Source organism: Asterias rubens, chromosome 2 (genome assembly GCF_902459465.1).
Source record: "Asterias rubens chromosome 2, eAstRub1.3, whole genome shotgun sequence".
NCBI classification, from domain to species: domain Eukaryota; kingdom Metazoa; phylum Echinodermata; class Asteroidea; order Forcipulatida; family Asteriidae; genus Asterias; species Asterias rubens.
The window spans coordinates 1,899,949-1,914,065 of NC_047063.1; the positions used below are offsets into that span (position 1 = coordinate 1,899,949).

At 37.6% G+C, this 14,117-nt stretch overlaps 1 protein-coding gene across 3 annotated transcripts in view; it reads left to right on the forward strand.

The window, feature by feature from the left end:
- LOC117304368 (glutamate receptor-interacting protein 1-like) overlaps window positions 1-6,659 on the forward strand; it is a 35,933-nt gene extending 29,274 nt beyond the window's left edge. For all 3 annotated transcript variants that reach the window (XM_033788796.1, XM_033788778.1, XM_033788787.1), the window contains exons 16-19: window positions 181-358; window positions 1,963-2,067; window positions 2,259-3,041; window positions 3,243-6,659. In XM_033788796.1, the coding sequence (XP_033644687.1) occupies window positions 181-358; window positions 1,963-2,067; window positions 2,259-3,041; window positions 3,243-3,458 (1,282 nt within the window). In that variant the 3' untranslated portion in view covers window positions 3,459-6,659. The remainder of the gene's footprint in view (window positions 1-180; window positions 359-1,962; window positions 2,068-2,258; window positions 3,042-3,242) is intronic.
- The last annotated feature ends 7,458 nt before the right edge of the window (window positions 6,660-14,117 follow it).

The following is a 14,117-nucleotide window of genomic DNA, read 5'->3' on the forward strand; positions in this document are numbered from 1 at the left end:
TCAAGTTTACACTCCGTCGAGGAATCTTCGATCTAGTACCATGCTTGTCCCCAATGAACCCAAGTCTCGATACTTTTGTGGTGACAGGTCTTGAACACCCAGCAGGGTGGATATGTGCCGTTAAAAGTGTTGATTATTGTTATTACTATTGTTATGTATTATTTTTGTTATGTGTAACAGGACAGGAGCGTTGCATATGGGAGACCGAATCCTTGCCATCAGCGGAACCAGTCTGAGAGGGAAGACTCTCTCCCAAGCAATCCGACTCTTACAGAACGCTGGTAATATAGTCACCTTGAAGATCAGCAAACAAGAAAAACTACCCGCAATCAAATCTCCTGAAGCAGCTGTTACTGAGGTAGGTAGCTTCTGAAAGGTTGAGGGTGATTTCTTGTAAGAAACAAGTGATGCTTGAGGCATGCCAGTTTTGCGCAGAAGCTGCATGTACTGAGGGTAATATGTGACTTAAACTCCACCTATATGTCGTTGCCGTTGGAATAACTTCTCTCAATTTGTGCATATAGGCCCTATAACTGCTTTGCAATGGCGCTCACATTGGCAGAACCTGTGCCTCCCTGCCCTCTGAGCGTTGAGCACGGTGCACCGTGTCACACAAAATGCATGTTTCAGCTATCCAGCAGCATAATTGTGGTTTTACCACAGACTTGTTTACCGAAAATGCAGCTAACAAACATCACCTCAGACCAATCAAAACTCAGATATAGAAAGCTTACGTCACTGAACGTTTATCCAATAAAATCAATGTATTCAATTGCTGGTTCGGTAACTAAAACCAATACCTGTCTTTATCTTTGCTTTATCCTTACCTATATTGTGTGGCTGGTTGGTAAATTTATTTGAAGTCTAAAAACTTTATCCGTTGTGCATATGGGTTGGGGATCTTAAATATTATTGATACCAACATTATTGATGTTTGTGTGATTGATATTTATGCTTTTCTTGTCTTTCTTTATCACATTGACTGTTATGAATTAATTTATTACTGATCACATATCGATTTACTGTTTGTATCTGTATTGAAATATTTGGGTCTATGATCTTAAATATTTTTGATAACCCTTGTTGATATTTGTGCGATTGATATTTGTGCCTTGCTTGTCTTTCTTTATCACATTGACTGGTATGAATTAATTTTTTATTGATTACATCTTGATTAACTAATTGTATCTGATTGAAATATTTTAATCTAGGATCTTAAATGTTTGTGATACCAACATTATTGATATTTGTGTGATTTAACAATGCTTTGTCTTTCTTTGTCCCATTGGCTGTTATGAATGCAATTTATTACTGATCACATATCGATTAACTGTAGGCCTATGTATCTGTTTTCAAATATTTTGGTCGTATTTACTACCACAGTTGTCATTATGATTGTGGTTTTAAAACCATTCATCAATGGTCATTCTTTGACTGTTGCATGTACAATGTTTTTTTATAAATATTTGACTAATATTTGATACCATTATTATTGTTGTGCTTTTAAAAATGTTCTTTCATTGTTATGGTGGTTGTCAGGGTTACAAATTTAAATCAATGATCACTTATCAATGATTGCTTTCATATCCATGTTTGAATTGTTTTCACTCGTATTCCATACCACAATTATCATTATTTTTTTATTATTATTATTTTTTCTTGATTGGGTAGTCTACTGGTAAGACATCTGCTCTAGTTATGCAAAGGTTGTGGGTTCGAATCCCACCAAAGTGATTTCCCTAGCGAAAGTATTGCAGTGCTTAATAAACATTGGTTTAAAAACCAAATTATAATCTTCTTGCTTTGTTTCTTTGGTTGCAGTAAATACCAACAACCACTGATCGCATATCAATTTTCTATGTAATAGATTCTTTGTCAAGGCGCCTTTGAACATACTTATAAATACCGGCGCTATAAAAGAAATTTTGATTGATTGATTTTGATTGATTATTGCTTGAACAGGTCAATGATGCCGTTGTCATGACAGCAAATGGTATACATCATTTCCATCCTGTCAATAGTAAGAACCCAACTGCTCATAGTACGCCCATCAGTGCCGTCGGGCAGGTAGGTTCACGCATCTAACTTCACTACTCATGTTTAACTTGTTCAAGACCATATTTATATATTGTATATATTTGTATAATCTCTGTACAATTTTGAACAATTTTGAAGTGCGCATCAAAATATTTGTGTTATTTAGTTTCAACAACATGCTTTTCCATTTTAAAATGCGTGTTTAACTTCCTGTACTGCAGGGTTCTGCAGACTCATGGGAAGGTTCTGGTATGGATACCGGTTATCACAGCACCCAGACACGCAACTCACGCTCCAACTCCCCCGCCATGCATCCACATCACAACCGGCGGGCGAACCCTTCCCCGGGACGGAGGCCGCCCCGTCAGCGCCGCGTCCGCTCCTCCTCCCAGTCAACATCGCCGAACGATAACAGTGAAGACGAAGTGGATGACAGGTACAACTCAACAACTCAACGTTACGGCGGTTACAGCGACCCGTTAAGCTCCGACCAAGAGGATGGATACCGGTACAACCACCTCACCAAACCCCCATCGCGCCGATCCTCCCTGACACGCAACCAAGACTACCTCAGGAACATAGACTCCGGAATTGCCAACCTCAGCCCTGAGTCGAACTTGATCAGTCCAACAACAAGCTACCCGCAGAGTACCGTGTCTGGTTACCAACACAGCATGGGTACCAGCTACCCACGGAGTCCTGAAATGTCGTCGCGCAGCGGGAACAATCAGTACAAATCTTACAGCATGCCGGCGGGATCACATATGAACACATCGGAGGCGTACCATCTGTCCTCCATGGAAGCGGAGATTAATGAGTTACTGGCGCCGCCGGTGTCTGCGGAGCTCCATCGTGTGACCCTGTACAAGGACAGTGATGTGGAAGATTTTGGGTTTAGCGTCTCGGATGGCGTTTATGAGCGGGGCGTGTTTGTTAATACTATTAGGCCAGGAGGACCCGCAGCACGAAGTACCAATGTCAAACCATTTGATAGAATTTTACAGGTTAGTACCTGTGTCTTTGATTGTCACAAATTGTAAATCAGTTTTTTTTTTGTTCTGCGCTACCTTGTAGTTTTTATATTGTGCTAGAGTCTGAGTCAAAGATGCTGTGATAGTAAAGGTTTAACAATGATCAATTGTAGCATTTGAACTGGCCTCTCTCTCTTTCTATACTTTTTAAATTTTTGGTGTTTTTATTTATAGATAAACCAAACAAGAACACGAGATTTTGACTGCTGCATGGTGGTACCCTTGATAGCGGAATCCGGTAACCAGCTAGAGCTTGGACTCAGTCGAACTCCTCTCACCAACGTAAATCACCTACGACCCCCAGCCGGTATGGAAAACCAATGGATGGGGCGAGATAATGGGGCAATGCAGCAGGGTCCTCAGGAAAACAACAAGCAACACAGCATGTAAAACATGCCCTAAACTAAGCCTGGGCAACTAGTGAAACTTACTATTTTACTAGTCGCACCTAAAATAGTTGTGACTTCCGACACTAGTCTGGACTTCTTTTTAACTCCTAAGATGCAATGTGGCATATTGTTTGCCGCAGGCATAATATAGCAACATTCGTGCTGAAAAGATTGAAGCACTGATGTCTGGTTGTGTTTCATAAGTAAATTATGTTGTCGTCGATATACACAGTTGGTTCATCAAGCAGTTAGTCCCGACTATTTTTGTAGTAGTCGTGGCGGCACGATTAATCAAGTAGTTGAATAACGGTAGTTGTGACTCGACTAAGCAATCAACAGTCGCGATTTGACATGAGTCACATTAGTGTCCCAGGCTTAGCCTCCTTGAAGTGGAATGGACAGTAGAGGGCGCAATTCAGTATCCACCATAGTTTTTGCTGTATTATGTTTAATAATGATGGACTTGTTTAAGAAAATGTCTTTTCATGTGTAAAAGTTAATGGTTTAATTATGCTGTAGGATTGAATACAAAACCATTTTGTGAAGATTGGAATTTTGCTTTGTCAGGTCTGGCCAAAAGCTGTGGAGAGCTTTTAGTTCATTTTTGGTTGAATAAAGACAAATTGACTGGGGCAGGATTTGAACCTGCGACCTCCGTACTAACATGCTGGCACTTTTGAGCCATTTTGTTAGCCGTTCAGAAGTTCAGGACCAGAGAAAATTTAACTAAATCCTCCTTGGCTTGTATTTTAGTCCTGCCATAAAAAAATAAATAAATCATGATTAAATGTAATCGTCATGTCTGTTTTTCGAAACCTTTTGTAATTATGTAAAACAATTTTTTTGTACAGTAAACAAAAAGAAATTGTAATAAGTTTCATTGTATTTTGTAAAGACTTCATAACGTAATTTGTGTTATTTAATAACAGTCTCAGTATTTTGTTTAGTCTTTCACTGGTTTTATGTGAGGTGTTGTTTATAGAATGTCATGATGTAGTAGACTTATCCTTTATGCATCGTTCAATTACAACTGCAAATGTGCAGCCGAATGTCGGACACATTTTGTTCAGCTGCAGTTAGTAGCTGGCTGCATTTGCGTATTTTGGAAGTTGTGGCACGAGTGCTCTCTCCGTTAGGGGGCATAGGCGTAGACGTAGACGCACGTCTGCCACAAAATAAGGCTGGGTTTAAATCAAGCGACTACAGCTATGGCTAGGGCTGTTTTCTACTTGTTCTTGGATTGTCTATGTTCTATTTGTAGTGGAAAACATTTAGTAAGGCTTCGTTCGAATCAAGCAGCTACAGTTATTTCTGTTGGCAGTAGCACCAACAGTGAGCAGGTTCAAATGTGCCCATGGTAAACTAAAGGTTGACAATTTTGACTCTAATCTAGGCTTGTCGACCTTGGTTTCTCCTGTGGTCTCGAAAGCCTGTTCCATTCTAACGTGTGTAAGGCGCAAAAGGGAAATAGTGACACTATAGCGAAAAGGCGGAATGGAGTCCTCAGACTTTCAAATGAGTCTTATGAGTGAATGCGTCACTGCGCATGTACGATGCTGGTGAGTGGTAAATCACGGATCGACTAAATATTCCCACTCGAGTTTGCTCCTGGCTGAAGAGTAGGCTATGTCAGTGATGAAGCCATAGCCACTGCTGAATCGAGGATGTTGTTCATGGCCTAAAACTCACATCAAGCATGCACCATAAAATGTGAAGAGCGCCATCTTGTGACCTATTAATGATTAATTTTTGTGGAATTGAAAGACTTGTCTTTCCTGAAACTTCAAAGATGGCAACTTTATTTGTCTATCGGCATTTAAGACTGATTTTACATAACATTTCAGTGCAATATTATGTTGTTGGTAAACTTTATATTTATCAGGTTGCATATCAATTAATCAGGGTGTAATTAAGATTCTTGTTTTATTGCTTGAGAAAGTTTCCCTGCACAGTCAAGGAAATGTGTGGCAAAAAAGCAGCATTGTTGAGCTTTGTGTTAGTCTTTGAGTCAAGCAGCAATGTTAGTCTAAGCTAGTGTACTCTAGGCCCTATAGGTTTTGTACGCAGTACTGTCACGTAGCAGTTATTTACAAGTGTCTCAGTAAATATTAAGGACTTGATTTCAAGTCTAGCTTTGTGTTTGTGTGCAACATAAAACATCCAATGGTTGGCAATTCTCTGGTCAATGGTTATTTTCATTTTAATGGGCACCAAGGCAATGACTTTTGTAAATCTTGACAACAGGAGACTTTTGGGGATATGCTAGGTGTGGGCAGTCTCCATTGTTATGGAAATGTGCGTTGCTCAGAACGATTGAAAGTACCTTGTCTGTCTGCTGCCACCTACGTTTGGGACGTTTCTATTAATTGGCTTCTTGTTATAGAATGTCGTGGCTGATTGCATTGAACCCTAGTTCTGGTGGCCGAGTCAAAGGTATGGGTTCGAATCCCTGTCACAGGAATTGTGTCCTTGGGCAAGCCATTTAACTGCAATTGCTTTTTTCTCAACTTCTGGCAGTAAATGTTTGAGGGTAGAAGTTATTGATGTAAAATGACTATCAACACACAGGCCCATTTGGTTTCCGGTGCTGCATACTCCTAAGGAGTCAAGATAGTTTTTAGGAAAGCTTAGGGCCTCTGAACAGAGGGAATAATATTGTAAGGCACTTGGAGGGTCTTGAAAAAGTACATATGTAATAAATACAAAATACTTTTATAAAGTTTTCCACGAAACTGATCACTTTTCTGTCCAAACTGAACAAAAGAGAAAGCTTTTGGATATTTTTACCATGGAGTTTAATTAAGTTACAAAACAAACAGAAAGCAGTGGATATCTAATCTAAAAACTTTGCTAGTCATCCCCAATTGTTTTGTTTCTGGTTAACCAGTGATTAGCAACTTTATTTCCTCATGAATCCTGAATCCGTGACGCTTATTCTTGATATTTTCATTACACTACATGTTTTTTATATTGAGTTGTTCAACAAATATTGTGCTTAACTGTATCCTACTGAAAGCACGGTTTCATTTTCTCTTTTCTGTGAACATGATATATGCATATACACTGCACTTAGGGAAGTTAATTGTCAGCTGTTTTTCGCAAATAATCATGCGAGTTTATTCGCAACCATCATATCAACTATACATCATCCTATATTTAAGGTTACCCCCCCCCCAAAACAAAAAAAAACAACCCAAGACAAGAAGATAAAGTATCAAATAGTTTCTGCAACATTCTTTAAGTGGTCCAAACAAAGGTTGCATTTAAGTCAAAATTTCTTTGACAATTCAAAATCGTTCAGTATTTATATATTTATTTATTTATTTATTTGTGCACCTCCAAGCACAAATTTGAAGCAGTTCAGTTAGCTGAACTGTTATTATGCTTGGAATTAAACCACCCACGAAGATGAGACTAATGTGTTTGCCTGACAGTGAAACTGTTGAGCCTTACTTTTTCCCATCCTGGCATTGTCATTGCCTTTGAATCATATATTAAGTCTTCCCACAAGATGTTGTTTTGATGCAGCTCGCTGGTGCATGTAATGACTATGCATTGGATTGTGAAACTTTACAAATTGAAAACCTCTTGAACCAAGACTAAGGATTTACATAGGGTGCGTTCGTTTAGCTCCCCTGGGTCTACCCCGGTGCGTGGCAGTTTTTTTTTCTAGGACGAACGTGGGTAATTATCTGCACACGTTCGTCCTGGAAAAAAAAAAACGCCACATGTCGGGGTCGACCCAGGGAAGCTAAACGAATGCACCCATAGTAGATAAGGCTAGTGGCTGGTACTCATATAGGTGGAGGCTACTATGTGGTGTAGATTGAGTGGTTACCAGCTAAATGTCAGTCACCATTGGTAAATTAAGAATTTGCATATTAGTAGACTGACCACCAAGTTCAAGGTCATGTTGTATATTGAAGGACTCGGGATCAGGGTTATGCCAAAAGCACTAAAGGCACTGGACACCTTTGCTAATTGTCAGAATCTATTCTGCTCACTTGGTGTATCTTAACATATGCATAAAATAACAAACCTGTGAAAATATGAGCTCAGTTGGTTTTCGAAATTGCGAAAGAATAATGTTAGAAAAAATACCTTTGTCGCACAAGTTTTGTGCTTTCAGATGCCTTGAATTCGAGATCTCAGCAAGGGGGTCTCAAATTTAATTCAAATATTTTAGTGAGAAATTACTTCCTTCTCAAAAACTATGTTACTTCAGAGGGAGCCGTTTCTCACAATGTTTTATTCTATCAAGAGCTCTCCATTGCTCGTAACCAAGTTGGTGTTATGCTAACAATTATTTTGAGTAATTACCAATAGTGTCCAGTGCCTTTAACCGATGGTATCTGAACTCTGTTTTTTCTAATGATTGGTTGCTCGATGCATAAACAATAAAGGAGGATATGAAACTGCACTAGAAGTAAAGGTTTTGTGGTCACTCTGTGTACAAAATCTCATGGGTTATGGTTTTAAACGGAAAACATTGGTAGATAACTGGTAGAGTAACATGTCATTACTTTCATCAAGTAGCTTTTAGATTTCAGTGATAATTGTAATGTAAGTTCCTGTGGCATGGTCCTACTTTAATAGGTTTAACCCTCAAAACAAGAACCCATATATTGTGAACTAGAAATTCTATGAAAATATTTTCTCAATAAGCAGGCCATTAAGTACTCAAACTTCCTGAGGTTTTGTCAGATTACTACTCCATTATGCTATCCAACAATAGTGTACATGTATAACTTTTGAGCATTTCCCCTATCGTGCATAGTTAATGTCCAGTAAGAGCCATTGTTGATATGCTGTACCAATAGAAAATAGTATTTTTTTGTAAAACTGATAAATTGTAAATGAAATGATGTAAAATATGATAATATCCAACAAGTAATTTATATTTCTCTGGTGCTATTAATTTTGTTTACTTAATACAAACAAGAAGTTAAACATGGGGTTTCAGTTGATAGCAAATAAATTTTTGGAAAATGAGTGCAAGTTAAACCTGTGCAAACTTGTTCATAATTTGATGGGTTATGAATTGCACAATTGTTATTATTATATTTTGTCTCAACATCAGCGTGTTTTTGTCTCAACATTAGCGCGGGGTTATACAAATAGTGTTACAGCACCTGTGTCATGTTGTAAATACTTGTAAAATTTATTTGTGATTATTATTTTGATCTAATTTATTTTGTTATACCAAATCAGATGCATGGATATGTAAAACAAAACAAAAATACCATAGAGGGAATAAATGTACCATCAATATATTTCAAATTTCATGTGTACTCTTTTGGTTTTTGGAGCATTGGAAATTATAGACACATATTCTTATCAACATCCCGGACAAAGATATTGCCAAAACAGGGAGACTGCTTAAACATTTAAGGCTACATAGCTCAGTTAGTAGAGCCCCGGCACATTAATCCGGAGGTCGCAGGTTCAAGTCCTGGGGTGGATTTCACAAAGAGTTAGGACTAGTCTTATCTCGAGATAGGATGAGTAACTTGTCCTGACTTAGGACTACCCATGCATTTTTTATATCTCCTAGGACTAGTCCTAAGTTAGGACCAATCCTAACTCTTTGTGAAATCCTCCCCTGCTCTAGTAAACTTTTCATTTTTCAACACCAAATTATCAGGAAATTAGACAGTACAAATTATTCTTTTGTTTCAAATTGTTTTATAATTTATTCAAGCAATTTCTATTTAATCTGACAACCATAAATACCTTTAAAAACATCTCAATTGAAATAACAATGATAACTTTCCTATCAAATTGATATTAAAATAAAAATAAAATATACAATTAATCTTTAAAAAGTAAATGGGCAAGCCTTCAAATCTGTTCAAATCAAACCAAGTCTTGGAATAGTTGGATCTCTTTGTTTAAATCATATAAACAACCTCAGTATCTATTACTGTGAGAATGCTCGGAACGTGACTAAAATGACAGTTTAATAATAGCATCGAACAGCTATCCAAATGATTCAACACTACTTTCAACACACTGTGTCAAATCATATATAAAAACAAACAAATAAACAAACAAACGAACGGTACATAAAAAGCAGATGGCACAAGGGTGTGAGTCATCTACAATTGTTGAAAAACAATTAAACTCCAAATCAATAAAATATTACACATTTTTTTATGACCTTTTCTTTAGCATGGAAACAAACAAACAAACAGCCTGCCTGCTCCTTGTGTGAACGCTTATCTCTTTATCTATATTCAAGTATTAAATGCAAAAAGTGTGTACTCTTTCATAAATAAGTTAATAAAAGAAATGGCAGTTCGCAATGATTGTTTATAAAGTGCAAGTCCATAGACAATCTATGGAGTTTCGTTCTCCCAAATTATATAACGCTGGGGGAAGAAATGTCGCCACGATATTGTACACCACTGAAAATTAGGTTGTCATTTTCGGTTCTTATTGAAGTGAAATAATAAATATTCTACAACTTAACATGCCACAAATAATCCATATTATGTACATTTAATTACATGCACGACTGAGATTGTAGACTAGGGGCGTAGCAAAGGCATTTCTTGGCGGAGGATGCATGGTAGAAAGTATGCCACCTCACCAATATTCTCCATTATTTAAAGACCGACTATTGTGCCGATAAAGCAGAACCCCACTGTATTCAGTACTGTTGAAAGCAACAAACCCTTTTTTACAAATAAGCAAGCATGAAGGAAAAACAATGGTTTGGTCAACAAACAATGACAGACGGTTTCATCCGGATGCCCTTGTTCTGCATGATTTAACATTAATCATTTGGCAACCGAGGCTTGAAAGTCTGACTGAGGACAACTTCTGGAGAGTGGTTGCCTCTGGTTGCCCCCCCCCCCATTGTAAATTGTAAACACGTCAGTAAATCAGTAATAACTAGTCTTAAAAACTCTCATGTCACAAATACCACATCATACATGTACTTCACTTAAAATAAATATTACAGAGATTTAGAGACCAAAATAATGACATGTACAAATCACATCATATGATTTACTGAGTAGTTAATGCTAACAACGTCAATCAATGGCACAACATTCAAAAATTTATTTTACAACGGCAAGTTTTAATATTTAAAAAATACATTTTTTTTTCATTAGCTGGAAGGATTGCAAAGCGTGGCTGGCTGGCTGGCTGTGTGGGTTGGTGGTATATGATTAATACTGTGTAAATTGTTACTTAAAAAGAACTAAATAAAAAAAATTAAAAAACCTTAACAACGCAGTGTGAACAATTTCTCTTCTGCGGGACTTGGTTGTTGGATCATCATTCTCCTGGTTCTATTTGTACATTCTTTAGTACAACCGTCTTACTTTCCTCTCATTCGATAAGCCATTTGCGTGTTAGATTTGAATATTATCTGGTACAATGACATGCTTGATCATAAGTTACCAAGACAGTTGCTATGTCACATGATTAGGAGCAAGCTTTTCAGGAATGTAAAAGACGGTGATTAACCATACGTTACAGTTCTGAATGGATGTGTCTATGGTACCAGTGGAGATTGTTAATGTATGCAAAGGCTTGCCCCGAACCACAGGCCGAACCATTTGACACGACTGTCTCAATAGTCGGGGAATTCAAATGTAAGCAATACATAGTGACCAAGCAAGCCATTGTACCATTCTACCAGACATTATTCGAATCTAACAAGCAAACGGATTATTAGCCAATGTTATCCAAACCGAGGCTGGGAGGGAGAACCAGCCTGGCCCCTAATCAATATGAGATGGATGAACATTGTTTGACTAAGGGGATAGACCATGGTGGTTGCACACTAGTGATCTAAGTTAAAATTGTATAGCTCTGGATTGAAGACAGATTTGATACAAATTTCAATAAATAGACAGACATCAATTTTGTTGTAAGCCTTGTACATGTATACTAACCCCATGTTTGAGTTGCTGTCTTCGGCTATGGCTGAAATATCTATGGCTGTAATGGCAAAAGCCATAGCTGTTTGTTTTGAGCTTAGCTTTGTATACCAATGATGTAACTTTTAGTAAAAAGGGAAAAAAGAAAAAAACCTTGTTTCCGCAAGATAACGTCACTTTAAGATGTAAAAAAAATACTCTAGATTCCATATCGTTGGCTTTGTTTACATTATCTCTAAATTCTTCCGAACTATGGACGCAAAAAAAAAGTCTTTCAAAAAGGAGCACATTCATTTCAGTTTATCTTTGGTCTCTAATTATAAAAATCCTTCGTTTGGGTGAAAAAAGGGGAAATTTCCACTAGTACTATATAAAATATATATTGATTTTACAAAATCTGCTTTAGCTGCTGAATACACATTAAGATACTTTATTCTAGCAAGTAAAGGCCTCAATTTCAGACTCCATAAATAATTTTATAAGTTTCCTGTGCATACAAGAAAACTGTGAATGATTAAAAATTCTCCTCTAAATTTGTGTTTGTTCACACAGTCAGTTTCCCAGTATACTTAACTTACAGTTCACACCAACAATGGTAATTTGGGTCAATTTCTAAGTTTGAAAATATGGAATTACACTATTATTTACCAACTCTAGCTTGGGTCAACTCATAAAGTATCTTGTCCTTTATTTACACCAATTTCCTTATCGTAGTGCAAAAAATAGTGGAATGCCTGACGTTTCGACCCTAGTAGAGTCTTTCTCGAAGGTTCAAGAAAGACTCTGCTAGGGTCGAAACATCAGGCCTCCACAAATTGCATTTATACCATAGGTCCTTTTGGTTAGGTTGTGTTTGCAACAGCTTATTCTATTTTCTCATGTACAATACAACGTGACATTTCACAATACCCATGACCGCTTATAATCACATCTGTTGCATGCACTTCTCATTTAGGTTTCTATTTCTAAAAATATGACTATATCCGTGATCATGCCTCCACGAGCTAACACCCTCCATGCTTCAAAACCTCATTCTTATCTAAAAACGTACTATAAATATTGCACAAAATCATATTTGAACTTCACTATCATTTTTGTCTTGGCAGTCCATACACGCATGCAACTTACAATTTCATGAACTTTCTACGTACAGTGTAGTGCATGCATCGCATCTTTACAAATAATGTTCACAGTACTGGTGCTGTTATCTTTTTGATGACGTTAATAGCAATGCAAATATTTAACTTTCTTTGGTACTCTTGTTCGGTATACTAAATAAATAAAACTCTCAACAACTATCATGGTTGAAACATTGGGCGATTAATTTTTACTGCGCCACTCTGTTTCATGTGTCAGGTCACACCGGTTATGGTAGCAGTTTTTTTGAGGCCAGCTATAAAAACAAATTAGTGACAGATTTTGTACAGTCAGTAGGTCAGGTTATCAGGTGCCTATTGCAATATGGTTTTTGACTTATGATGGCTGTATAACTAGGTCGTTAAGTTGGTGAGGAGAATTTAGTTAAAACTATTATCAAGGAAATTGTGTAGCATGTGTGACGACCTAAACACTCAGTCAGTAAACAAGACTCGTAAACTCATGACAGCACAAATCTTGTTTTCAGTTCTTCCCACTTCCTTATTTAGTATTCCATGATGCTACCCAGCCCTTGTTGAATCTGTACTATTCAATACACCATTGCGTACAAATGAAGCCACTTGGCTTTGGCTATGTCTGTTAACTACAGCAATAGGGCTTTTCAGCAATCCCCATATAGCCACAGCCGAAGCAGTTACATGTACAGTCTACTCGCGTTATAACAAGATCCCTGGGACTGGTCAAACTACCTCTTATAGAAAGGAAAATTGTTATAAGAGGGCAGCAAAACAAAGAAACCCAAAGCAGAAATGAGATTCTGTACTTTAGATTGTACTCTTTATAAGCAGAACCTCTTGTTAACAGTGCTTTTTATTACAAGAGCCAACTGTAGTTCAGACCTAACCCTTAATTCTCCACTCTAATAATTTGGTCAACCCGAACCCACCCCCGTATTTCCTGTGCTTATAGTGGGTGTCAGGCAAATTTCATTGAGTAATTTTCTTTGTCCCGTGACATAACCTAGCAAGTGCCATCCTTATACCCCCACTGATTGGTGCAGGTGGCAAGGGTAGTAGTTGGTAGCACGAGTGAGTAAGGATATGACACATTGAATAACATGTCCCTTAACATTGGTACCGGTTGCCTATAGTGGGTCACGCAGTGTCATCACGCCCCCCTGAGACTAACAGCACCGCGTGACCTTTATGAACTTCTGATACCAGCGTGTTGCGATCAAAAGTAGTTCAGAAAGTAACGGTTCAACTTCAAAACAAGCCGATCCCCTCAAAAGTGGATAATTGCTGTTTGTGATTAGAAGAAAAGAATGGTTCAGATAAGTGTGCTTGTCTATATGGGAAATGGCAGTGTGTTATTCAATTAAGGTTTTCCTCATGTTTAATTTGAGCCACGTTTTAAAAAAACCTTCTCTTTTTTTGGTTTCTTTGGAGACTTTGGAATTAATGTGAGGTGGGTGACAGCAACTGATTGATGCATTCACTTCCACTTTGTGAGTTCTCAACTTCCAAATTAGGTTTAGGACTTTGGGTTTGTTACTTTTCCAAGTAATATTTTTACCTTCAATGAAATCTAAATCTTGACCGTAAACATTCTATAAATATCCAGGGCAGTACCTTCATTAAAGGCAGTGGACACTATTGGTAATTGTC